Source organism: Phyllostomus discolor, chromosome 7 (genome assembly GCF_004126475.2).
Source record: "Phyllostomus discolor isolate MPI-MPIP mPhyDis1 chromosome 7, mPhyDis1.pri.v3, whole genome shotgun sequence".
NCBI classification, from domain to species: domain Eukaryota; kingdom Metazoa; phylum Chordata; class Mammalia; order Chiroptera; family Phyllostomidae; genus Phyllostomus; species Phyllostomus discolor.
The window spans coordinates 133,697,993-133,723,356 of NC_040909.2; the positions used below are offsets into that span (position 1 = coordinate 133,697,993).

At 52.2% G+C, this 25,364-nt stretch overlaps 1 protein-coding gene across 1 annotated transcript in view; it reads right to left on the reverse strand.

The window, feature by feature from the left end:
* Positions 1 to 14,247: 14,247 nt before the first annotated feature.
* The window catches only part of KCNQ3 (potassium voltage-gated channel subfamily Q member 3), a 197,196-nt gene continuing 186,079 nt past the window's right edge, over positions 14,248 to 25,364 (reverse strand). The window contains exons 10-15 of the mRNA XM_028533674.2: positions 24,329 to 24,531; positions 23,374 to 23,476; positions 21,264 to 21,395; positions 18,717 to 18,815; positions 16,032 to 16,116; positions 14,248 to 15,286 (exon numbers count right to left, since the gene is read on the reverse strand). Coding sequence (XP_028389475.1) covers positions 14,564 to 15,286; positions 16,032 to 16,116; positions 18,717 to 18,815; positions 21,264 to 21,395; positions 23,374 to 23,476; positions 24,329 to 24,531 — 1,345 coding nt within the window. The 3' untranslated portion in view covers positions 14,248 to 14,563. The remainder of the gene's footprint in view (positions 15,287 to 16,031; positions 16,117 to 18,716; positions 18,816 to 21,263; positions 21,396 to 23,373; positions 23,477 to 24,328; positions 24,532 to 25,364) is intronic.

The following is a 25,364-nucleotide window of genomic DNA, read 5'->3' on the forward strand; positions in this document are numbered from 1 at the left end:
ATTACCATTCACGCTGACGTGAAATATTCTTGAGAACCCTGCATGGGGAGCCGTCAGCAATCCGTTCTGAAAAGGCTCTGTATCACTAGGGTAGGTTGGGTTATGGGAAAGGGACGAATTAACTCCGCAGCCTCACTGGCTTAATTCAACAGCGAAAGGTGATTTCTTGTTTATAGTCCACAGGCACTGCATCCTGGAGGGAGACTCTGCTCCACGCAGTCACTCGGGGACCCCTGCTAAGGGAGCCCCCTCCCCTGTCTGTGTGTGGTCCTCCATCTGGTCCTTGCAGATTTGTCATGCAGCAGAAGGGAGAGAGCTGGAGGACCATGTGTCCCCCCTTAAATGCTCTGGCAGGAAGTGACACGCTCCCCTGTATTTACAGCTCATGCCAGAGTTGCCGAGGCTGCCCCGCCGAATGGCAGACCTGGGAACAGGAGAGGGGGTGCGTGCCTCCCCAGGGAGAATCGGTGTCTCTTCCATGGTGTTTCTGGCTGGTTAGATGGGAAACACCCCCCCAGACAGCACATCACAGCTGCTGATAAATAGGAAAAAATTAATAGCACGAGTGTCTGCGAGCGTTCGCACTTGCTTCTCGGCAGCGCCGTGTCCCGGCCATCCCCCTGGGGACGTGCTGTGCAGAATCAGCGTGACAGTCAAAGCGGCAGAGAGCTGAGACTAATGAGAGTAATGGTGACAATTTACTGAGTGCTTCCTGAGTGCCAGACACCACACAGAATGCTGTCTGATGCGTCTTATCACTTAAGAACCACAAAAATCTCTCCGTGTCAGTATTAACATAATTCCCGTTTCACGTACAGGCTGCACAGGCTTGATGTGCAACAGCAGGGATCTGCCCCTGGAAGAGAACGGAATAGAGCTGGAAGGTGAGTGGGGGAGGGGAGAACAGTCGAGAGAAAGTGGCGCTGAGGAACACGTCGTGGTCCATTATGTTTCAAGAAGTCCTGCTGCCCATTTGAGATGCACTCGCCTTTGGAATTTTACTGGAAGATCCTAGTAAACATTTAAATTGCCTTTTTAATTATTGGTAGGTTGTAAGCGGTGTCTTTTCTGGATGCCACCCTAGCCAGAGACAGGCCTTACAAGGGAGCAAGCATTTTCTTTTTTTTTTTTTTTTAAGAATTTTATTTATTTATTTCCAGAGAGGAAATGGAGGGAGAAAGAGAGAGAGAAAGAGAGAGAGAGAGAAACATCAATGTGCGGTTGCTGGGGGCCGTGGCCTGCAACCCAGGCATGTGCCCTGACTGGGAATCGAACCTGCGACACTTTGGTTCGCAGCCTGCACTCAATCCACTGAGCTATGCCAGCCAGGGCTGGAGCAAGCATTTTCAGTGTCATTCAAATTTGCAGAGCCCTTGTCCTTGAACCTGAGAGTGAGGAGGAAACCCCTCAGCAGTATGCTGTAGAGCCTTCATTGTTAGACCTCACCTATTATTTTCTTCCTTTAAAAAAACATCCATCTCACGTTTACGTGCAGTGCTGGCATTTTGTGGATCTGGTAAGCTCCGGATATTTCTATTTCATGCGCATTCATCAGAATTGTGTTAAACGGGTGCCTCGCAGAATGCTCAGAACTTTTAAGTCGCCTTTATTAAAATAAATATGTAAAACAATTGTAGGAAAAAATGAAAAATTCATCTTTGTTATTTTACTTTCTCAGTTATCTTATAGAGAGAGACACGGACATTCTGATTACATGAGAGAGGGGTCTGGGACCAGAGGTGGGGCCCCCTGCTTACGGTCACATGGCTCCTAAGGGGACAACTGGGGTTTGAACTGTGGTCCCTCAGACACTAAAGTCTGTGTCCTTTTCTACCACGTAGTACTCCATTGCCCTGCCCGTTGAAATACCCTCCAGGACTGCCACAAATGGGTCTGATGTTGAAAACAAGCAGAAACGATTATCGCAAAGTGCTTTGGTGGACGGAAGGAGCTACAAATCCTGTCACGCTCCTGCAGGAAGGGCTGTGCAGCGCTGTTGTGACCAATCAGCCAAGAATCTACCCAAGAGTCTTGCGAAATGAGTTCACAGTATGTCCATGTAACATTGGCAACAGCCCTGGGGCTGGGAATGTGACTAGTAAGAGCAAAGCCTCTGGAGCCTTTGTTAAACATCATGTCACTTCCCATTAGCAAGGACCACCAGCCACCATTAGTTTAGCTGGCTGAGTAAACCTGCCTTCCTCACTGTACTGTGCAGCCACGGGAAAGGTGCCTGACCAAACACAGAGTAAGTGCAGTGCCCAAGGCAGAGGCGAGCACTCGCCCTGAAGCCCCATCTCGTGTGGGCCAGCCGCAGGGAGAGAGAGCTACACGAGCTCAGGAGGGCCCATTCATTCAGCAGCCTCCAGCATCAGTATCGGCTCCCTCTTCCCGAGAAGAACCCCGGGGCTCAGGGAGACCCGACCCCTTGCCCAAGGTCCTCAAACTGACCCCACCCCAGGCAGTGGGCTCCCAAGCTTGAGGGACAACGCAGAGAGGGGAGGCCCTGCCTTTCCAACAATCGTTAATGCAGAAAAAGAGGTGAAGAGCCTAACATTTGTGGACTGTCTGATGTGCCAGGAATTTCCCCTGTGGTCACCCGCTGGTCCTCAAAACGACCCTGTTTATTTGCGATTATCCTTATTTTACAGTTTGAAGAAACTAAGCCTCAGACAAGTGAAGTCTTAGCCTCAGTGCATGCTGGTTCCCGGTGACAGACATGCCCGGATTCCTCCTATTTCCACGCCCAGGGGCCTCAAGCCTGGGAACACCAGCAGGTGCGCTCCTAGCTGGCCCCACGCTTCGGGGAGGAGAGGAAGCCGAAGGGTTTTAAAGTATCGACAGCATTTGACTTACCTGTCTCCCGGGCGGGATAAGGACTTCAAAGGGTTTGAGCAGCCAGAAGGATTAACAGCTAAGTCCGAGCTGCGGGGCTTATATGAGTTCTTAGTGAAAGATACAGGGGGTGGGGGTGGGAAAGGCTTGATCACTCTGCTTTAAATCCTCTGGAGGGCAAAAATGGAATGATAATCCTACCCCGAACTCGGGGCGGTGAAACAGGATGGATCCAAGGGAGGAGAACACCCCTGCTGGGTGCTGAATGGAATGGTGGGCGGAACGACAAAGCAGCGATTCAGTGTGGACGGGAGCTCTCTTCTGGCGGTGATTATGGGTGTTGACGGAGCAGGGAAGCACCACGGGGTGATGATTTCCCCTTCCTGTTGTACAGGCCTGGGAGCCAAGCGTCCCCTGGCGTGCGGGCCAGCGGTCACCCTGCTCGTTCCTCTTCGCAGGTGCCCAGAGCAGGCGAGGCAAGCCTGGCCCTCCCCGCCTGTTCCCATAAGGACTCAAAGGGGTTTGCGTTGTTAAAAATCAAAAGAACAGTACGTAGTGACACGTAGAAATGACATGAAATTCAAATTTCAGTGCCTACAAATAAAGTTTTATTGGCACATTGCACACTCATCCATTCGCATTCTCTCCAAGGCTGCTTGTGCTGCCTCAGCAGACTCGAGGAGTTGTGACAGAGCCCCTGTGGCCCACAAAGCCGGGGACACTGACTTTCTGGCCCTTTACGGAAGCAGTTTGCCAACTTTCGGCCCAGAAGAACCTGCATAGTCAGGTTCAGGTTCCTTCTGCTTGTGCCACCCAAGTTCAAGGTTGGTCTTTCTTGTCTGGGCTTCTGGAATTCTTGCTAACTTGCTGCCTGCAACCATGCTTGGTTCCCTGAATGAATGTCCAGAGGTCTTTTTTTAAACAGCTTTGTTGAGGAATCATTTATATACTTCCCAGTTCACCCATTTGAAGTGTATAGTTCAATGGCTTTTCCAACTTGACAAGTGGCATAACCATCACCACACTCTAGTTTTAGAGTATTTTGACCACCTGGTAAGATTCTCTGTGCCCATTTACAATCCCCCCCCATCCCCCCGCTCCCGGCCCCAGGCGCCCGTCTACTCTCCATCTCTGTAGGTTTGGCGGTGACGATGTCCCTCCTGACCAATGTCCTGCTCTGCCTGTGCCCCCTTCAGCGTTCTCCATGCAGAAGCCAGAGACCCCCTTTTTGTCACAAATCAGATCTTGGCACCCCTCACCTCCAAGCCTCGCAGGGACTTCCTGTCTGACTCAGAGTGAAAGCCAAGGTCCTTGCCATGGCCCAGGAGACCCTTCCTGACCTGCCCACTGCTACTGCCCTGGTTTTCTCTGCTGCTCCTCTCGGCCACCTCCACTGGCCTGAGGCTGGCCCGCCCGGGGCCAGAAGACAAAGTGCCGGGTGTGTTTCCCTATTTGATGTGGAGGCAGGGCACAAGGACAATTGGGCTTTTCTCAGGGGGACCTCACCTTACATGTCTTCAGTGTGGGGAAGCCATTGGGTCCCGGGTCCGCTGGATGCTCAGGCCCATTGTAGGAAAGAGACATTATTCGGAACAATAGCTGCTCCCAGGAGTATCTGGGACGCGAGGCTGTGAATGGACCTGCCCCATCTGTGTGAATGGAAAGGGGTTTTCTCAGGGATATAAGTTTTAGGCTCTTTCTCGGTCAGTCCTGCCGAGACCGGGGGTGGGGCAGTTCTGCGGGGGGAGGAATAAGTGCTTGCGGAGCGGATGCTATTCTCATCACTGCAAAGTCAGCCACAGGCCTTTGCAACGACAGATGTGGACCTCGGAGCTGGCTCATGACCTTGAATCAGAAGAGCAGCTGCCTACTCGGGTTCCCAGAGGCCACAAGCACTGTTTATACAATGAATCCTGCCCACGGGCATTACGATTCACCTGCTCGGTGCTGGCCAACTTTGTCCCTTGAAGTAGAGCGTGCACTGGGGCAACCTGTCTGGGGTTTTGTTTACTTTGTGTACGTAGGGATTTCGAGTGGGCTCAGGTAGCAGGTGCTGGTGATGCCCGCCCCCGAATGCCCTCCGCCCACCTGAGCTCACCTGCAGCTGCAATAGACAGCTCACAGCACGCCCCTCTGCCTTAGGGCTTTGTCACCTCGGAGCCTGCTGGGCTGTCTCACAGAGAAACCTGACGGAGGGAGGCATTTGCCGCCTGGGGCCATCCTCAGCCCGAGAGGAGCAGGGGTGAGCGGGTGAATGGCCCAGATTCCTGCCTCAAGGTGGGACAAGTCTTTGGTACAGTTACATGGGTTCTTAGAGGGTTCCTGGTGGTTTGAACCCCGTCCCCACACAGATTAGCTCACCCCGTACTGGCTGTCCCTCCTCCCTGACCACCTCGCTTTGCTATCTCAGTGCTTCCTGAGATCATCTTCCAAGTGGACTCTCTGCACCCAACCTCTCGTCTCCATTCTCGCGGCATCCCGATTAAGGCAGCCTGGCACGTGGGTTCAGGATAGAGTCCAAAGCTGTCACTCGCTGAACCTTTGCCCTGTGCTGGGTCCCAAGTTCTCTCTGCACAGCAACCCAGATAACCTTTCCAGGTAGATAGGGTTCTCCCCACTTTACCGGTGGTGACTTAAGGCATGGAGATGTTAAGGGCCTCCCCGAGGTTCCCCACCCCGACTCCCTCTTCTTATGGGAAAACCTCCCTTCCTGCTGTGTTGATGATGGAGAGGGATCTGGTGTGAGCTGCACTAATCTCTGCCCTGTTGACTCACAGCTCCTCTGTGAGTCTTTCTTCCTAGTTGGTTTAGGAGACGCAGCGTCTCCAAAGGGAGTCCCGTGAGGCTCGGGGATGGGGGGGTGGGGGGGCGTGGGGGGGCTGGGAGGTGTCGGGGGAGGGAGGCCCGGGCTCTGTTTGTGGCTCTTCCACTTATTAGTGTCTGATGTTGGGCAGGTCTCTTTACGTTTCTGGACCTGGGTTTCCTCATCTATAAAGTGAAGGTAATAATGTCTTACAACTGTAATACCTGCATCATGGTTTTAATAACTGCATAACTGTGGCTATTTCCGAGGACACGTGCAATCCTTTGCATTCGATTCTTTTCTTCCTCCGGTCTTTACTCTGGCAACGACTTCCTCTCTTGTTTGCTGTCTCCCCCCCCCCCCACTGCTGCTTTTCCCGCATTTTACAAACACACTCGTCTCCCTATGGCCCCCCTGCCACCACCAACACACTGTCCTTTCTCATCGCTCCGAGTCACCATCCAAGCAAATAACGCTCTACCACAGAATCACTGAAATGTCTGTTTATTAATAAGTGGCGCAGTGTTTCCTTGTTTTCAGAGAGAACATAAAAAAAATCAAGTAAGAATTATTTGCATAATATGTGGAAATCAACCCCTTCAAGTTGTTCAAATATCGGACAGAGCCAGAATATAAAGGATATGTACGATTTAAAAATGACAGGAAATGATATTATAAAGAACACTAAAGGCCGCTTGTGGAATGTTCCCATGGAAGCCGGATGTGGAGGAAGCCTGCTTGGAGCACGGAGACGAACTCAGGGGGCAAGGCACCAGAATCCTATGCCGTCAAAGGGGGTGAAAGGAACGACAATCCAAAATCAAACACAGTGGGTTTGTTTTCCATCGCTGCTACATGAGAAAGAGAAGAAAGAAAAAGAAGAGCCACAGCCTGTCGAAAGCAACAGAAAGAACACTTTTCTCATTAAACCAGGGAATGATGGACAAATCAGGGGAAGTTGGCCCCGCCTCCTCCTGGCGACTTCCAAGGTGGAGCAGAGGCTGCCTCGTGTCTCCAGCAGCAAAATCTTTGATGCTTGACAAAAACAGATTCACCAGTTGTGGGACTCGGCCTCCCACCTGGGCTCGTAACCCTCGTGGGCGGAGAGTGGAGCTGCTTCCCCCTCCCTTGAAAAAGGATTCCGGGGGGAAGAAGCACCCCGTTACCAGACCAGGTGGGCTTCCACCAGAAACCTCCATCTTTTACCATCGAGAAACACAGCTGTTCTGAGAGCTCGGCATCGAGGAGTGTTTTGATGACTCACCTGTTTCCATGGCTTTTCAAAGACCTGAAATAAAGGTACGGTCTAGAGACAAAAGACCCGGGTCAGGAGGGACATTTGAACTTGATTGGTTAGAGCAATGACAGGCGATCTGTGGGGGCCGAGAACAAGGGGTGCTTATGGGGTTGTCTGCAGTTCCACAAAACTCCAAGAGCTCATGGCTCCCACGTAAACCAGGTAATTTACGTGACATGCTTTCCTGCCACGGACAGCTGGAGTGCGGAACCACGCAGAGGTGCAGACAGGACCTGCTGCACAGCCAAGGGGAGCGGCCACCGCCGGAATCGCTCTCGTCCCCGGGGAAGCAAGGGGCCTGTGATCATCTCATTGTAAAGCTGACCGGGCAGAGGAGGGCCAGGCGTGGTGAGGGACCACAGGGCACGATTTGGGAGCATTTCCATTTGACCTGGGAGACTTGAGTGGGTGGGGGGGAGAATGAGCTTTGGAGGTTCGCAGGCTTTGGTTATGATCCCAGCTCTACTCTTATAACCAGAGTGAGCTCTGGCGAATTATTTTCCCTCTCAGCTTCAGTTTCCTTACCTATTAGGGTGGCGACAATGCCCCGCCCCAGTGGGTGGCCATGAGGATTGCATGAAATCAAGAGGGAACTATTACATTGCAGGCCATGCATCAAGGGAGCTTGGGGTCCATCTCTCTCCCCTCCCCTGGCTGCCATCTTGGGGGCAGAGGAGAATGAGATACTGAAAACAAAACAGGCGCAGCTTTCGTGACTCTTAGGCATCAAATTTTTGTTCATTTGACAAACCTAAGAGGAATTACAAATATATTCCTAAGCGCTGGGCTAGGCTTTTGACTGCTTAATGATGTTATACTCAGGTTATTTATACAGAGAGCTCATTGTGACTTCTTTTGCCCGGGAACTTATTTTCACCCCATGACAGTGCTCTGTGGAGGCTAAGAAGCCTTCGGCGGGCATCTGTCTTTAAAACCAGCGGGTCGACTCTCACTGTCTGAAGAGCTGACCGCTTTTCTGTGTCTGAGGAGCTTCTGGTCCGGTCTGATTCGGGAGAACTGAACTTTCTGCTACTGAGGTTAACCAGGGCTGTGGGGGAGCCGGCCAGATGCCGGCAAATCTGTTCCAAGAGCAAGATAAGTGGGAACTACTATGGAAATCCACATTGGAGCCCACAGAGGCTTCCTCCTAAGGAGGCAACAGAGGTTTGCCTCCTAAAGCGATTTCCTAATTAACCTGAAGTAAAGCGTCTTACGCTGAACCCTGTTTGCTCCTTTGCAGCGTTTGGTGAAGACCTCCGAGAACCTGCTCGTGACCTGGGCAAACCGGGCCTTCTCTGGGACAATGCAGGAGGCACCCAGCTGTGCTCAGGCGAGACCAGAGACCCCAGCACAAAAGCAGAACTGGCAACGTGGGGTCGCATGGACCCCAAAAGAAAGAAGGACCCCAAAAAGAACATCCCATATTCTAAATCAAACCCATCAAAAATTTTTCAAAGGAAAGATCCTGTTACACTGGCTTATGGAAGAGGACACCATCTGAGGCATGATTCTGGAGCTAAGGGAGCCCACGTAGCAGGCCGAAGAGCTGAGCAAGTCCCAACTCGGCAGGGCAAGGCGGGGACAGAGTGGAAGGGGTCAGAGGAGTGGAGGGAAGGGGAAGAAGGAACACTGTCATCTTGTAAGCATGGGATTATTCGTTACATTCCAGAAAAGCCCAGAAGAAGTCCCAGCAAATGTGTGTGAGTTAGCAGTGTCTAGAGTGGGCAGGAGGGTCTCCCTCATCTCCTGGGCCCAACGGCAATACCTGGTCCTCACTGCTATTTCAGTTTCGATCTCCAACACCTGGACCGGATGTTGGGAGGCGTGGGTTCTCTGGCCACTCTGCCACCCCAATCACACGGCCCTCACCGAGTGTGCTTCTCGGTGCTCCGGCCTCTGCTTCTTCATGACCAAGGTCTCCTCTTGCTCTGAGCGTCTAAGAATCTATGAATTTGTGTCTCCCTGCACCTACACTGATAAAGCACACCGCTAGCCACAGCTTTCCCACGGGCGCACCGAAATGGAGGGTGTTCAAGCCCGTGAACCACAGCCCCTGGGGACAGTTGGAAGAAGCTTGAATACTTCTGGAAGTCCTCCGCCCCCAGGTAGGGCGTTGTCTGGCAGATGCCGTGGCCCAGCCGGGTTTCCTCCTTGAAGCCACTAGTGCCTTTACATTTAATGATTTCTGTTACTTGGCTTTCCCTCCCACCAGTCACCCTCCGCCAGCATGGTGCAGTACCTGGTATTTTATGTCCGGTGGGACAGCTACGACCCAGCCTCTGTGATCCAACAGGCCTTCTCTGATTCCAGCATCCCCGCTCTCATTTTGATAGAAAAGTAAACATTTTCATTTGTCAAGACGTACTTATTCGAAAAGCAATTGTGTAAGTGCCTGATTTTGTTATAATTGGGATTGCATCTCCGCCACTTTTTATGAAAACAAACAAACAAACAAAAAAATGGTGTAAATTTAGAGTTCAAAGTGCAGGGCCTTAATACCAAAGACGAAGTGGAGTCCACACTAAAGAAACATGTTTGACAGTCCCCGGCCTATGGCTGTCACTGTACCAGGTGCTTCCTATATATTGATTGTCTCATTGAAAAATCAAAACTGGTCGGAAAAGTCCGACACTTTTGTATGCCCTGAAAATCAAGTTACTTCCAGGTCACCTCTCTCTCCTTCCTGCCTCTCTGGCATTTCTGTTACCGGTTTCCAAAGCCACTAAAGCTATGCAGGTAGCCGGGTTTCTGACATGTTCTGACCTCGGGCGTCAGTGAGTTGCTGCCTGCTGCCTTGTTTAGGGGGCTGTTGGCTCGGTTTTGAAGAGCGTGATATCAGGAAGACAAGAAATTTGGATTGACTGGGATACAAAGAAAGGACTTACAGTCCTTTCAAAAGTTCCTCTTGAAATAAGCAAGCCTTCAGGGACTAAGAAGGATGTGAGGGAATTCTTAAGAATACCCGGGGTTCAGAAAGCAAAGAAAGTCCTCACTTTGGTTCTAGGTGCCTCGGAGGCATACTCACAGAGAACGGGGACCAGCTACATGGCATCTTCTGGGGGCAGCCTGGTGCGTCCCTTTCCAAGGTGCAATCGACTTCCAGAGCACTGGATAAATTTCCCTCTGCCCCAAAGGGGTCAGATTGGCTCATCCCCGTGGGCAGAGTCACACCTTTCTCCTGAGACAGAGGCTGTGTCTTGGCCGGCACTGTAAGCTGCTCTTGGTCAACACGAGGAGATGAAAAGTAGCTCAGCCGTTCACCCAAACTCAGTCCTAGCAGGGAGTGAGAGAGGAGGCATTTCCCCCGACCCCAAGGACCTTTCCAGGTCTCCAGAACCTTCTTCTTGTACCTCTTATCTGAAGCTATCAAGTCCAAAGCACTGAACCCAAACAAGTCCCCACTCAACCCGCTCATTCTTCCCCTGGTTGCACTGTCTGGACGCAGGAGCTTTGCTCTCAATCTCTTCCGCGCTCAGTCTTTCTTCCCATGATTCCAAGGGAGAAAGCATTCCTGTCTGTACAGAGTGGTGTTCCGTGATGAAGTCGATTACTTGCCATTCTTAACAGACATTATTAGAAGGAAGCTCTGGTACCTGCCGCCCCCAAATTCCTAGCTTTCTGATGGCAGGAACCATGGTTTTCCCAGTTCTGAATTTCAGGTGCATGGCCCAGTGCCTCGCAGCTTAATAAACCTTATAAATGAATAAGTAAATGTTTTTATTACATTGTCCTTACAGTGGCATCAAATTATGAAAATGGTCTTGGCGAATTATGAGTGGATCCTGTTGTATTCGGATTTTCCACAAGTAATTTTTCTTTCAACTGATAGTGCCCAAGAACTGCTCTGTACAAAATTGGCAAGGCATAATGCATAGCGGTCCGTCAATTAACTCATTTTGAACTGTATGTAGTATATACCTCGGGGCTTTTTGGATATGTTTTTATGAAAACCAGAGCTTCATGATGTCAATGTTATGTCTAATAAGTCTAACTCGGTTCCCAGAAAAAGCACAGTTATGGAACAGGACTTCTTCGATTTGGGGGTTTTCTCTCACAGTTTTTAAAGCCTTTTGTGTGTGTGTGTGTGTGTGTGTGTTTCCTTGTGTGCTGGTGTTTGACAGTCAGAACTGACACTTGATCTCAAGTACTTTCTGCTCAGCCCAATGAAACCCCCTTTCACTACCATTTGGAAAGCAGATTCAGCTCCTTTTTCTTGATCCCGCTAAAACATGACCTCTTAAAAGTTTCGTGTATCACTTGTGACACACAAACTGAACCCACAGAGGGAGATCATAGTTTCATTGAAGAAAATCACTCCTGGTTTTTAGGATGGAACTAATTTGTCACCATTTCAGGGGGTTCTGCCCAAACTGCAATTTCCTGGGCAAACGTCAGAACCACAGGCATCTCTGAAGTAGTATAAGCTTCACGTTATTAACCAGTTCTGCTGGACTACTGCAACAGATCATGCCATTCTTTTGCCTGACAAAAAGATTGTTGTAGAAGCATATACTTTCTCCCCAGAACTCAAGTTCAATCCTAGACCTTGAACTTCTTCATCAGTGCCAGCCGCATTGGTGATGTTGTCTAGAGGCAGGCAAAGGGAGCAGGTTTGGTCTGCTTCTCTGGGATATCTGTATGTATTTTTAATTTTTTACTGCATTAATATGAAATATCATGATAGGAAAATTACACACATCATATTTTTAAAGGGGATATCATAGAAAAATATTTCAGAAGATCACTTTTCTTTTTGTTTTCTTAGATGGGAAAAAATAGCTCTTAAGAGTCTTATCACTCATTCATTCATGAAAAATGTACTTGGCCTTTGCACTGACAGTGACAACAAACTACATGGCGGAAACACGGTGGTAAGAAACACAAAGCCAATCCCTGCCATCCTGGCCTTAGGCTCCAGCAGGGAAGCTACCTGCCACCTGTGGTTCAGGAAATAACTGCATCTCCCATCCTTTTAGGCTGTTAGAAGAACCTGAGGCAGTCCTGTAACTCTGGGTCCCTGGTAACCAGTGTTTGCATGAGGTGAGAGAGCCTCCCTCTTCCAGCTGACAACACTCCACTGAGGTCCTGGGGAGTGTGTCTGTTTGTAAGATGCTAAGGCGACGAGGTCCTGCAAGAATATTAGTACGTTAGGAAAAGTAATGGGTGCCTGTGTGCAGCGTTTGACTCCTTGTCCGTTTTTGTTGTTGCTATTTCAAAGAACTCATGTATATAAAGAAGAACATAGTAACATAGTAGGGGGGTCCAAACTTTTGGCATTTCTGGGCCACACTGGAAGATTGAACTTGGGCCACACACTCAATACCTTGCGACACATAATCACAAAATCATCTCGTAGTGTTTTAAGTAAACTTAGGATTTTGTGTTGGGCCGCATTCACAGCCATCCTGGGCTGCATGCGGCCCCATGGCTGCAGGTTGGACACCCTGGATGGTAGGTGGCTCAGCCATCTCTGGTGAAAGATTCTAGGGAGGTCAGAATCAAGAACCGAGGCCTAGGGAAGGGGCAGAGGGTTCCTTAGGTTAGTGACCCCGGCGGCACTTTCAGGCATGCTGAAGGGAGCCGTGAGGAGGGCCAAGTGACCCATGCCCTTTGCCCTTCAGAAGGCTGGAGGCCACCGGCAAACCACAGGGGCGGGGGTTTCATGTCCGAAGAGTGTGATCATCTGGTGCACTTCACCTCACACTTCAAGGTCCACGCCCATCCGCTCACGGGACCCTCTGTGTAAAACGCCCCCTCTACCTCTCACGCTGCCTGCCCCTGGCCAAGGACTCAAGGCTTTGGTTGCCATTTCCGAAGGCCAGGGACCACCCCTTCATTATCACTGTGTTCTCAGCCTTTCGTATGGTGCCTGTTGATGTATAGGAAGCGGTTCCTCTCCCCCTGAGAGCACAAGGCCACTGCATTCGGTGCTGATGGAGCCGTCAAGCAGGTCTGCCACAGCCGTGATGACAAGACCCGGGATGCACATCGGTGCCCTTACGTGGAGACATTTGTTTAGACCGCTTCGATCAGCTTGATGGTTACCATGGTGACCGCCCAGGACCAGTGCTTAGAGGTGTGAAAAGGGTGAGATAATCACACTGCAGAAGAGTCGTTTAGCTAATTCAGCCCCAATCTAATAGAAACCTTTCCCATCAAAGTATTTCAGAGAGCAGTGGCATCTCCTAAGGGGCCACAGCTTGTGAAGCTCATTACGCTTGCGCCTCACAGTAACCCTCACACAGCGGAGCAGTGCCTTCCTGGCCGTGTGCTTATGCCTCAGCTGGTCTTACGGTTACATGTAGTTTAAAGATCTAGAAGAGTAGAAACAGATGGTTCTGGAAATTTGGCCTCTGTGCACATTAATAAACGTTGTAGCTTGCTTGTATTTTTTTTTCTGGATCCAAAATACAGTGCATTAGTAAGCACATTTTGCAAATAAAAGCTGACAACCCCCTCCCCCTGGATAAATTGGGTGGTGAATGCTTTCTATACGACATAGCGTACAGGTGTCATGGCACAATTTCTGGGACCCACCGCATAAAGGGCAGAGTGGTGCGGTCAGAGGAGACCAGGTAATGGCGTGAGTCAGATGACTGGGCTTGGAGTTCCAGCTGTCCCGGGGACAATGGAGTGGTCCCGGGCATGTCATTTAACCTGAAGTTTTCTCGGCTTTACAGAGAGGGATGTGGACCAGATAAGTCCTGTGCCCTCTGATGCCAGTTTCCAGTCGGGATGGATATTGTGTCTAAGTATCATGGCAGGGATGGGAGTTGGAACCTCATTTTGAAGGCACTGAACTCAGCTGCTGCGCAGAGGGGCACCCCACTTCTGATAAACTTCACAATCCTTGGCTACGTGAACTGGGAACTTTTAAAACCTTTGTGTGTGTGTGAGTGTTACCCCCTGCCAATTCGTAACTCATCTGAAACGCTACACTGGGAACGCCACCACTTCTTTACAGGTGAGGAAACTGAGGCATGGCAGCAGACAGTGGCAGGCCCGCTGAGGTCCTTTGGAGGGCTTGTGGAAGGCTTTGCCAGTTTTTGCCGTAATAAAAGAATGTTTAAGATTCTTGGTTTTGGAGATGTGAGAATACCTCACTCCTAACATTTTCGCTCAGGAGGCACCCTCATTGGTATGCAATGTGTTTCCGCGGACAGCATTATGTGCTTGCTTCGTAAAACAATGAATCAATCATTGGCACGTGGTACAGAAAGACGTGGTGACTGGAGAAATAACTTAAACTACTTCCCTGCTTACCTAACCCAAACCCAAACCCGCCAACCAAACAGACAGACAGAACAGCGCGTCATTAGTTTCTCCCTGTACTGGTCCAATCAGGAGCAAGAGTAAGAACGGCAGGTAAGTGTGCATCCTAGAAGAGGTTAGCGGTACCATTTATACAGTGTAAAGTCATGCAAACCATGCGTCAAAGGAAGCGGCTTCACTGTGGTGACACGGGGGACAGGCCATGACAAGCCCCTGCCTGGGGGGTGGGGCCATCACGCACATGCACGTGTTTGATGCAGCCACCGGTGACCTCACTGGTAGGTGACGGGTGTGAGAGCAAGTGAGCTATACAAAGTCTGTCTACATTACAAGGAGGAGTCAGCCCGTGACCCCCTTTACATGGGCTTGCTGGAAGGGGTCCATACGGAATCGGAAATCCCGTCCCCCGTGGACGACGGTGGCATGGAGCCGCTGGGGGTGAAGGGGTCCGTGTCGGTGTCTGTCTCACCCTCGGCGAGGTACCGCTTCTCCCGCATCCAGCTCGAGCCCCCACTCGGCCCAAACACGTCGTCCCTGTCTTGGGAGATGCTGAAGCCACTTGGAGACCGTTCCAGCTCCTCGTGGTTGACCGACATCAGGGACAGGGGTGTGTCGCTGTCCCGCGTGACGCTGCGTCTCTGCCGCGGGGAGACCCAGTCTGAGCAGGGGTCGGCGGGGGACAGGCGGCCCCCCCGGGAGTCGAGAAGAGTCAAGATGGGCAGGACGGTGGGCCTTTCCACCGACGGTGCTGTCGAGGAGCGGAGGGCTGCTTGAACCTTCCCAGAGCTGGGTGCCCCCCGGGGCAGGCTCACGGGGCCGTGGGCCAGGAACCCATAGGGGCTGACTCTGTCCATGGGCACCTGGTGGAAGCTGTAGGGGGCCTCGGGGGGGCCCGCCTCGGAATAGTTGCAAATGATGGTTTTCAAGTCAGGGTCCCTGCTGTCCCCTTTCTTCTCCGCCTCGGCCGGCGAGGGCGTCCCCTTGGAGGGGTCGCCGTCCGTGACGTGCACCTGCAGCTGCTCCATGTGCTGCATGTGCATGTCCACGAGGAAGTCCAGTTTCCTCCCCATGTCGTGAACCTGGAAAACAGGAGGAGGCGGCGGGAATCACTGCTCTCTCGGGGGCGGGGACACCAGTGTGACCCCTGTCTTGCTGGCAAGGACACGGAGGCACTAACGGAGGACGTAACTCGTCAAAAGTCACAGAGCTGGTCAACGGAAGGGCTGAGATTTTTTTAAACATAAATTAAAATTTTTAAATGAAAAATGATGTTCTTGATAGGCCACCAAAGAACAATCACAGAACTTCCCTCTCACCTCTCCTGCACAGACCCAATTTGGGGATGTTGCACAGATGCAGTGAAGTAAAGGGGTGGACAGGCATCCTAACAGAAATTTGGGGTACCGTTTACGGAGTGTGAAGTCTGGCACGCTAGGCTGAAGGGTCCAGGGAAGGGGGAGAAGGGAACGGACATTTTCTAAGGGAACACCGTGAGGAACAAGAGAACAGCCGTGACCGTTGGCTAAGGGCCGACTGTAGGGCAGCTACTACTCTCGGTAATTCACATATGCCAGCTCATTTAATGTCCACAGCAGCCTTAGGAAGTGTTCAAATCCCCCTTTTACAGGTGAGGATACCAAGGTGCAGGACCGTTCATTTATGGGCCTGTGATCACCCAGCCAGTAAGTGTGAAGTCGGGGACTGAATCCCCACGTGCTCTTTGGAATGGGTGACATGCACGTGTTATAGACCCATGGGGGAGGAATGGCTCTTGGACGTGAATTTCATACACTGGCTCCGGAGTGAGGGGAAGGCGAGCCCTACCTGTCTTTCGACTTTCACAAACTTCCCCATCATGCTTTGGTCTTCAGTTTCTGATGCGGATGCTCTGGCCGCATACGGTTCGTTCCTAGGAAAGAGCCAACAGGCCTGTGAGATTGTCACACCTGCTTTTGCTTGGCAAGGTCATTCCGGCTCAGCGGGCCACGTTCCCTGGAGCCAGTATTCCCACGCTCATCCTTAGGCCCCACCCCCAATTCTGGAGGCACAGGCGAGTCAGGGAAGGGAGGAAAGCCCCTAACTGTGCCGAGAGGGTCTGAATGACGCCTTGAAATGACTTTCCTTTGCCTTTGGCCTCAGACTGCTGCCTGAGAGTGGGGTGGGCCGTGGGGAGGGGGTGGTCTCATCTCTGAAATTCTACACAGTGGGGGGTCGATATTTCATCGGTTCCACTTTGTGAAGAGTGGAAATCAGATGCTGAATCTAGAAAATGACGTGAAAGATGGCCCTGGAGGGACTGGAGCTGGAATGCGTGCTGCGTTCGCTCTTCGGTGACACGGTGACCTCTGTCTAAGCGCCAGCGGGTCACAGTGCTGTTAGGGTCCATGCAGAAGAGTGTTTTCAGGGTGTGGGGGGCGGGGCAGGCTCCTGCTTGAAACCGCGAGTGTGGACCTCTGTCTAGGAAGCTGACTCTCTCCCCCAGGCTGCCGGCTCCTGCTCAGTCCCGGGTCTCCCGTCGGGTGAGCGGTCTCGAGCCGTGCACATCCAGTGCTTTTCCTACCCCACCCGGCATTCCGCAACATTAACACCATCTCAGAAAGGGGGGATTTCATTTAAAATTTGGACCATCAGCTTTTCTTGAAAAATAGACTATCTGGAAACGGGATCTTCATGCCTCAAATTAACAACAATGGAACAGAGTGACAGGTACCTCCCGTGGATGGGGGACAGGCCACCTAGGTCCCCACAGTCCACCACTTCCAATCCCATCCCCAGGACTGATGCTGAAGGTCAGGTGCACCCTGGTGCATCATGGTTACACCCTTGCTCCCTTTATATTAAGGAGCCCTATTATTGCAAGGTGCCTAATATTTCTTATGTCCTGCTCCTTTTGTAATAGGGTGCAGCCAAGAGGGGAGCCCCAAATAGGGATTTGTAATGGGGTCCAGAAGAGCTTGGAGATAATTGGCTCCACACCACAGGGCACACCTGCCCGGAATGCAGGCAGCTGTAGCCAATTGTGGGAGGAGCCGGAAATGGGGCTGCAGAGGAAGATTGGCGCTGGGATTTAAATGGAGGCATAGCAGCCATTGGGGTCTCTCTTTTGGGGACCATGCACCTGTTTAGGACCATGCGGCTTTGGTGTCTTGGCTGGGACCACAAGGCTTTGGAAGTGCTCCCTTTTGCCATGTGGAGTGTGCTAGGAGGACTGTGTGCATTTGTGGGGAACTTTAGTTTATGTTATTTCAAATGAATAAGTTCTTTCCTTTTCACGAATCTCAGGCATTGAGAGAAGTCTTTCCTCTGGCGATGGACATAATGAACCTGGGGGTGGGAGGTTCCTTTCGGGTAATAGTGTATTGCCTCGGCTGCCCTTGCCCCCCCCCCCTTTTGTACTGTAACACTTTTACTCATTTATGTTATCTGCCCTGACAACATTTGGGAATAAAAACGTGCATGTTCAATCGAACGTGGTGGCCAAGACGTGGAACCAGCCAGAGTGTCCTCTGCTGGACGGTCGGATAAGGATGTGGCGCGCACACACAGTGGGACGCCACTCAGCCACAGAAAGAGATGAAACACCGGCATCTGCGACAGCGCGGGCCTGGAGAGTATCGTGCTAACTGAAATAAGTCAGACGGAAAAGGACAAAAACTATGTGATTTCACTCACATGTGCGATATGAAACAGAAAGCAACGAATGAATAAAACAAATGAGCAAACTCAAAGACACAAATGACAGTACAGAGGTTCCCAGAAGGGAAGGGGGTGGGGAGGAGGAAGAGGTTGAAGAAGGTCACATTTATGATGCAGGAGGGAGCCTAGACTTTGGGTGGTGAGCACGCAGTGCAACACACAGATGATGTATCATAGAATTGTCCACTTGAAACAGATAATGTTATCAACCAATGTCACCCCAATAAATGTAATAAACCAAAGAAGCGTGCATTCGGGGGGTGGGCGTCCTGAAAGAGGCTCCTAGTTCATTGGGACCTATAAAAGGAAACTCTTCAAGCTGGATGGAGCACAGCCGCTCTGCTGGGGGACCGAGCGCTGAGCCCTGCCTGGCACAGCGGTGTGGGGCCCCAGCGGCCGACTTGCTCCTCCAGCCGCATTTGGGGATGAGAGTCCGTGCCCCACGGTGGCTGTGCAGGAACAGCCGAAACAGCTGGCCAGGAATGCCTCGTGGCCTCCTGATATGAAGTGTTCTTTTGGCTCCAATAAAACCCATACATGTCCTCTCATTTTATAAAACAGAAACCATTATTGTCACATTCAATAACTGTAAAAAATGTGTCCCCCACATGGTCTGGGTAGAGGTGCGGGAAGTCTCTTGCACAGAAAATGGCCACAAATCAGAACAGCCTTCAGATTCTTTCTCTCTGTTTTATCTGGGGGGCTGGCAACCTCACCCAACCACAGAGGAGCCACTGAGACTCGGGGGCACTCGGGGACACTCCAGGGGCTGTGGCCCCGCGCAGCCTGTCCGTCAGTATCCTCGGACCCCACCTGGGAGACTGCTGGGATGGGTAGGTGAACGCTGTCCCCTTCTGAGACTTCTTGTGTTTCGGAGTCGATGGCGGCCCGGGGGTGAAAATCATATCTATTCTGGAAGAGAGAACACAATGAGGGGGATTCGATGACAAAGAGGTTCACCCCGCAGAGAGGAAGGCCGCTCGTTCTGATCCCTCTCCAGTCAGGTACGGATTTGGAATATGGAATGAAAGAGGCAAAGGAGGGCAGGGACCACGAGAGAAACAGAGGGAGAAAAAAAAAAAGAATTCGCCATCTCAGTACATTACCTTTATTTCTGGCCCGGTGGTGCGGAGGGGACAGAGAGACAGCTAAACCACCGAGACAGGGAGAGGGCGCACCTCCTTATTTCTTACAGGACACGCCACGTGCGACGTGGTCTCCCCACTTGTCCACGCCTCCCCAGAACACCCAGCTAGGCCGTTTTCCCCACGAAACCTGGGCTCTGCCCTCAGCTCTGCAGACCCCTGCTGCTCGGCAGGCTTCCTGGCCACTGGGGCCCTGGCTCCGACCCTGGCGCCACACCCTGCTTCCTCTGCCGCGTGGGGCGCCAGCTCCCTATTTGTGCAGCTCCGAACGCAACCAGAGACGGATGTCCCCGCGGGCTGCGGCGCTGAGAAGGGCCAGGACGTGGGAGCAGCCCTGAAGCCTGCCACAGGCCCGGGACCACAAAGACTACGCACCCAGAAGCAGCCATGGCTCACTCGGTGTCCACAGACCCAGCTGTCCCTCTCCTGACACCACTGGGGACTGGACGGCCTTCCCTTTCTCTCTGGCCTCCTCCACTGTGAGTGCCGCTGGGGCCATGCAATTGGTCACCCAGGCAGGCAGCCGTCAGCCATGACTCACGGGAACACATTTGCCAGAGAGAGGTCTGAAGGTGTAAAGGTCCACTGGGCACTCAGACGGGCCAGTACTCTGCAGTGGGTGCACCCTGGACATCATGCTCCTCTGGTCTCTCAGAGAGCCATCTTTGCACAAGTAACCGTGTGTTAGGCTGAGTTTGTTCTCACACCCACTAGTTAAGAAGGCACTGAGTCCCGACTGTGTGCCCGCCACTGCACCAGGCGGTCACAGCCTGGAGATAAAGCAAGGTCGCAAACAAGCGCTCCTCCAACCCGACGGCACTGTTGGCTTCCGACCCGTCGGATGTGATGGTCCTGGTAACTCTGTGGGACACCCCGGTGGGGACATACTATTTGGATGAAGAGACCGAGGTCCAGAGAGGGCCTGGCTCATGTCCATTGGAAACTGCAGAGAGGGAGATTCAGGTAGGACTCTGTTTTCCTCACTTCAGTGCTAACGCTCCGGGCAGCATGGTTTCCTTTATTTGTTAAACGGTTTTCCTTTTTAAAAAACATGTTACAATTCATTAAAGATCCAATAAACCTAAGAAGCAGGAAAAAAATCACACATGGACTCATCCTGTACGGTATCGCCACGGGACTCCAGCAGGGGCAATCCTGCTCCTTCTGTCTAGGCCCCTGACGGGGAAGTGTGCGTCCTGTGTGTTCCTGAGTAAATGTACGTGTGTGTGTGTGTGTGTGTGTGTGTGTGGTCATACTGTACGGATACATTCGTTAGTATTCTTGCAGGATCTAGTAGGCAGAGTATGTGTATATGTATATATAGAAAATGATATATAAATATAATTTATATATTTATATACTCATACATGTATGCATATACATGTACAAGTGTGTATATCTATGCCTGAGTGTATTATTAGTTTGTTATCATGAACAGAGCCACAGAGCATACAATTGTTTCACCAGTCTATATTTTGTAAAGGTCCTTTGACGGCTACATAACTTTAATGAGAGCGGGCACTGTTCCTTCCCTCACCATTACTTTATAACTAAGGAGGCGCGGTCGTTAGGAAGAACAGGAGCTTTGTAACAAGTTGCACCAGGTTTGAACACTCCAGTGCTGCCACCTGCCAGCTGGGTAGTTGATTTGGGGTGAGCCCTTTGCCCTCCGAGCTTTGGTTTTCCCCTTGGTAAAGTGGTACCTGTCATGCACTGCCTTACGGGGTCATGAGGGATTGGACACACGCAGGTGGAGCACCCAGGTGGTCAAGGAAAATGGTGGCAACTAGTTGGGTATCGATGCTCTTTCCACATTTTTGCTATGAGAAGTAATACCCGATGCCCATTTTTCAGTGCGATGAAAAATGTATATTTAGAATTAGCCAGCTGGACTCTGTTTAGGTGATTCCAATTTTGCCGATAACGTCCAGAGCATCCTAGTCAGGGGCCAGTGGGACATATGCTCTCTCGCCATGGGGCCTCATCGGGCTGTTGACCTTGGCCGCGCCAGTGTCACAGAGCTTCCTCCCAGCCTGTCTGATCTGGAGCTGGCTGGCTCTGGCATGCACAAGGTCGGATGGACACACTTGTTCTTAAAATTTCTCCCCCGCACTTTGGATTCTTTCTGAATGCCTTTCGCCCTCCTTTCTCAGGGTCGGCGGGCGGGTTCCTTAGCAGTCCGGGGGCACAGTCCTCCTGGATGCCACTGTCTTACCTCGTCTGCAGGTACTTTATCCTGGACAGCATGTCGAGGTGTCCTGCAGAATACTGTTCAATCACATCTTTCACGTCGTAAGGCCTCAGGGTCTCCTTGAATTTTTTTTTGTAGAGACGGAATTGTAAAATTCTGTAAGGTGAGGTAGACACATTTCAGTGTTGCGCAGAGAGACCGGCGGAAACTAGAATCAGAGACTAGCAAGCTCAGGGGCGGTGGGGGAGAAGAGAGCCAGAGAAAAGGACTCAAAGTTCCAGTTCCTGGTCCTGCGCTAGCCTGCCAAGCCACACAGAAGAGGCTGGTTGGAACCTCTCCTCCAGGACCACCTCCCTCCAGCCGTCTGCATAAGAAACAAAATCACGGTAACCCTAAGAGCGAATGTTCACTGAGGATTCATTACAGACACTGAGCTAAGCATCTCAGGAACAATCTGCTGATAGACCCATTTGTGGATGGGGAGACCGTGGCCCCGAGAGCGTCAGCGTCTGCCCAGGGCCGCGCGCTCATCACGTCAGAGCCGTCCTCACGCTCCGAGCTGCAGCTGACCAGGCTGTGCCCTGAATCACGGTGTCACGCTGCCTGCTGTCCACTTGAGGACAGACGATATCTCTCTTCCTGAATAGCCTCTTCAATGCTTTGGCTTATGAGCTCCTAAGAAAAAAGAGAAACTAGCTTCTGTCCCCCAAGTTCTCTCGGGGGACACCCAGAACTCACAGATGGCAAACCCTCGCCTCCATTTTCCCGGGAGCCAATCACATCACCCCAGATGGCCAATGCTCCTGGACAACTGCATCCTGAGCTCAACTCCCACTGCGACGGCATCAGCTAAGACCCCTGACCCCGGGTCGGTGCCAGGAACCACCACCGACCCAGGTCTCCCCCCAGCCCCCATCTAGTGCATTCGAAGTGTGTTTTGTTTGCTGTAGCCCGTGGCTCCAGCCTCTAAACACTATGTGACACATCGATCAAACCATCCGGTTAACTTGCCATCCGTTCCAACCGCGTGCCATTTAATGAGCCTGCCCTTTGCATAACTCCATCTAACTTAGGTGTCAGAACTACGGCTGGACGGCCAGACCTGGCCCACTGCCTGTGTTTGCAAGTTAAGGTACGCCGAAACACAGCCCCTGCCCATCACTTACACACTGTCTACGGTGCTACATGGTCAGAGTTGAACACATGCCACACAGACCTGGGGACCACAAAGCCAAAAACATTGATTGTCTGGCTCTTTACAAAAAAAGTTTGCCCGCCCTGGTCTAAGACATCAATGAAAATGTCCTAGAGCAGAAGCCAGACCATGGAGCATCCCGGGAGAGGGAGAGACCCCCTCCAGGGTGTCACACACTCATCACATGACTCTGAACAAGGTCACTCAACCGGCTACCGGCAGCGATGTGCCGTCCAGCCGTACCTCTGTCACAGTGTACGTGCTGGTGTCATGAGAAAGCAGGCCAACGGCTCTGCTGAGCCCACGTGTTATACCGCTCCTGCGTTTCCCTCGCCAGCTGGACTGGGAACCGTGCTGGAGACGTCACGGCTGGCTCCTGGAGAACCAGCGCAGTTTCCAGGGTTCGCTGCCACCGTTGTGGGGTTCCTATAAGCCCATATCCTGATCCAAGTTTTCTTTCAGGAGTAGCCTATTTTTATTTTCTTACAGAATTCTAAAGCAAAGTAGACACAGTCACAGGGGATTATAGTCTCGTCTGATATAGACAAAAAAACCCCTATAATTGATTATCTCGTTAGAAATTCTATATCAAAAGAAGCAGATGGATGAAGAGAGATGAAAAGCCATTTAGAGGAAGAGGCCTACCCAGGAAGAGACCTCTGTGTCATGACTCCCCACCCCCCACAACCCCCTTTAAAATACACGGTGGCCAAAGCCACACAGAAGCACGACAGCTGGAAATACTGTCGGGAGCCCGTGGGGGCGACCAGTTACCACAATGGCCTGCTGACGCACAAATCACTTTTCCTGGGGCAGCGTCCTCCTCAGGGTAGTGACATCCTCCCACAGCTGCCGCAGGGGCTTCCCGGCCCCCTTCCCCAAGCCAAGAGCCTTTACACCTGTCCTGTGGCCCGGGGCGGGAGGAGAGGGTGGCCTCACCTGACGGCTCGGATGACAACCTTCAGGGTGGGGATCATGTCTTCGACAAGGAAGTCACTCCCGTAGTCCCTGTCTTCCGCCGCGGGATCGCCCGTCCCGGCATCTGGGAGGGGGACACACGTATCAGGGCGGGCCACGGCGCTTGGGAAGGCACAGGGGCCCCTGGTTCAGTCCCGGCCTCCCACGCTCCGCCTCTGGGGTCTTGGCTCCCACCTCCAGGGACCCTGCAGCTTCCCCAGTGGTGGCATCACTCAGTTTTCCTCAGCACCCCTCTTCTATGACTCGGGGGCCCCGGTCCGAGGGGCCCGCAGTTCAGGACCGTGGGTTGGGGGAGAAACCTTGGAGGGAGGTGACGTGAGCTCCGGGGCTCCAGAGGGCGGGGGGCCCTGGAGGCAGCCAAGGGCACACAGGCGGGGCTGGCTCAGATGCTTGCTCTTTCACGTCGTTAGCCTTGTGACCTCGGGGAGGCCACTTTCTGAGCCCTGCCTACCCCCCACAGCCCTCGAAGGGTTCTCTTCCAACACACATTCCTACCCGCTGGGGGTGCTGAGGCACCCCCCACCCCCGTTTCCAGATCCCTCTACACCCAGCCCCTCCCCGTCCTTCAGGTGGCCCTCCATGCCAGCACACTCCTCACTGCCACCCTAGGGACCTGGGTGGGAGGTCCCTGCGCTCCCTGCGGGTCTGCACAGAGGCACGGGGTGACTCCGGCCAGGAGGGCGGCCACCTGGGAGCCGCCTGCCCTGTGGGTTGTGGGGACGAGTCACAGATGCCTCCAGCCCAGGGGCGTAAATGAGATGAAATGAGCTGGCTCAGGGAGGGGAGGGCATGGGCTACTTTGCAGACTGGAGAGTCCTTTGGTGGGGGACAGAGGGAAGGAGGGGGCCGGGGAGAGGCAGCGTGGAGGTCTTGGGGTGGGGGTGGGGGGTGGGGGGTGAGGGGAGGAGGGCCTTACCTTCGGAACTCTGCCAGAAAGCGTAGGCTTTCATGCGGAAGGCGGTGCGGAAACGCTCTTTATTGTTTAAGCCAACAGGCTTTGGTTCTTTAGAAGGACTTTCTTCTATGGCATCTACATTCAGAGGGGTAAATAGCTTTCCTTTAGTATTGCTACCACGAGGATTAGAAAGGCGAACCCGATCCAAGAGACCCAGCTTTTGGCTACAAAATAAGCAAAAGTGAACAATTTTCCTCCTTGAGTGCAGGCTTTCGGAACTCCCCATCCCTCTCCATAAAGATTCACACACTCTCCTCCACGCATGAGTGGGACGGGCGCCCTACATGCCACACCTGATGGAGAGGCTTGGGTGGGGCGGGGCTGGGTTCGCACCCCAGCTGGACGAGGTGCCAGCTGTTACCCCTGGGGCAGGTTTTGTAACTCCTCCGCACTCCCGACCCTCCTCTGCCTAAGTGGGGCTTCACTGGAAGATGCCAGCTCGTCGTCATACGCAGCAAAGCCTCCTCCTTTCTCCATTCCCATCCCCTCGGCCTCAGTAACTTCCTTAGGACCACTCCACGCTGCACAGACAGCAGCTTGTGCAGGAAAAGCCTGATCAAATGTCTCTTGAGCAGAATTAAGTAACAAAAATTGCATGAGGCTGGTACCCTAACCTGGAGTCCACAGACACCCCTCCATGTATAGAATTTAGGGGTGTCCACAAGCTTGGATGGGGAAAACACGGCTTCTTCAATTAGCTAATGTCTAGCTGAAATTTAGCACGTCTTTCTATATTACGATTGTAGGTAGGGAGCCCCACACAGACCCTGAATGCCCGTCACATGCCGTGACTTCCCGCCACAGAAAGCACGGGTCATGTTATGCCCTGTTATCTCCCGGGGTTGCTGTGCTTGTCACAGTTCCAAAGCTGTGGTAGCGTTCAACCTGCCACCAGGTCCTGTCACCAGATTTTTCCTAGAGAAGCATGTACACGACCCACCTCCAATGTTTAAAGATGTGGATGGTTGTGTTTCAATATAGTGTTGACCCTTGAACA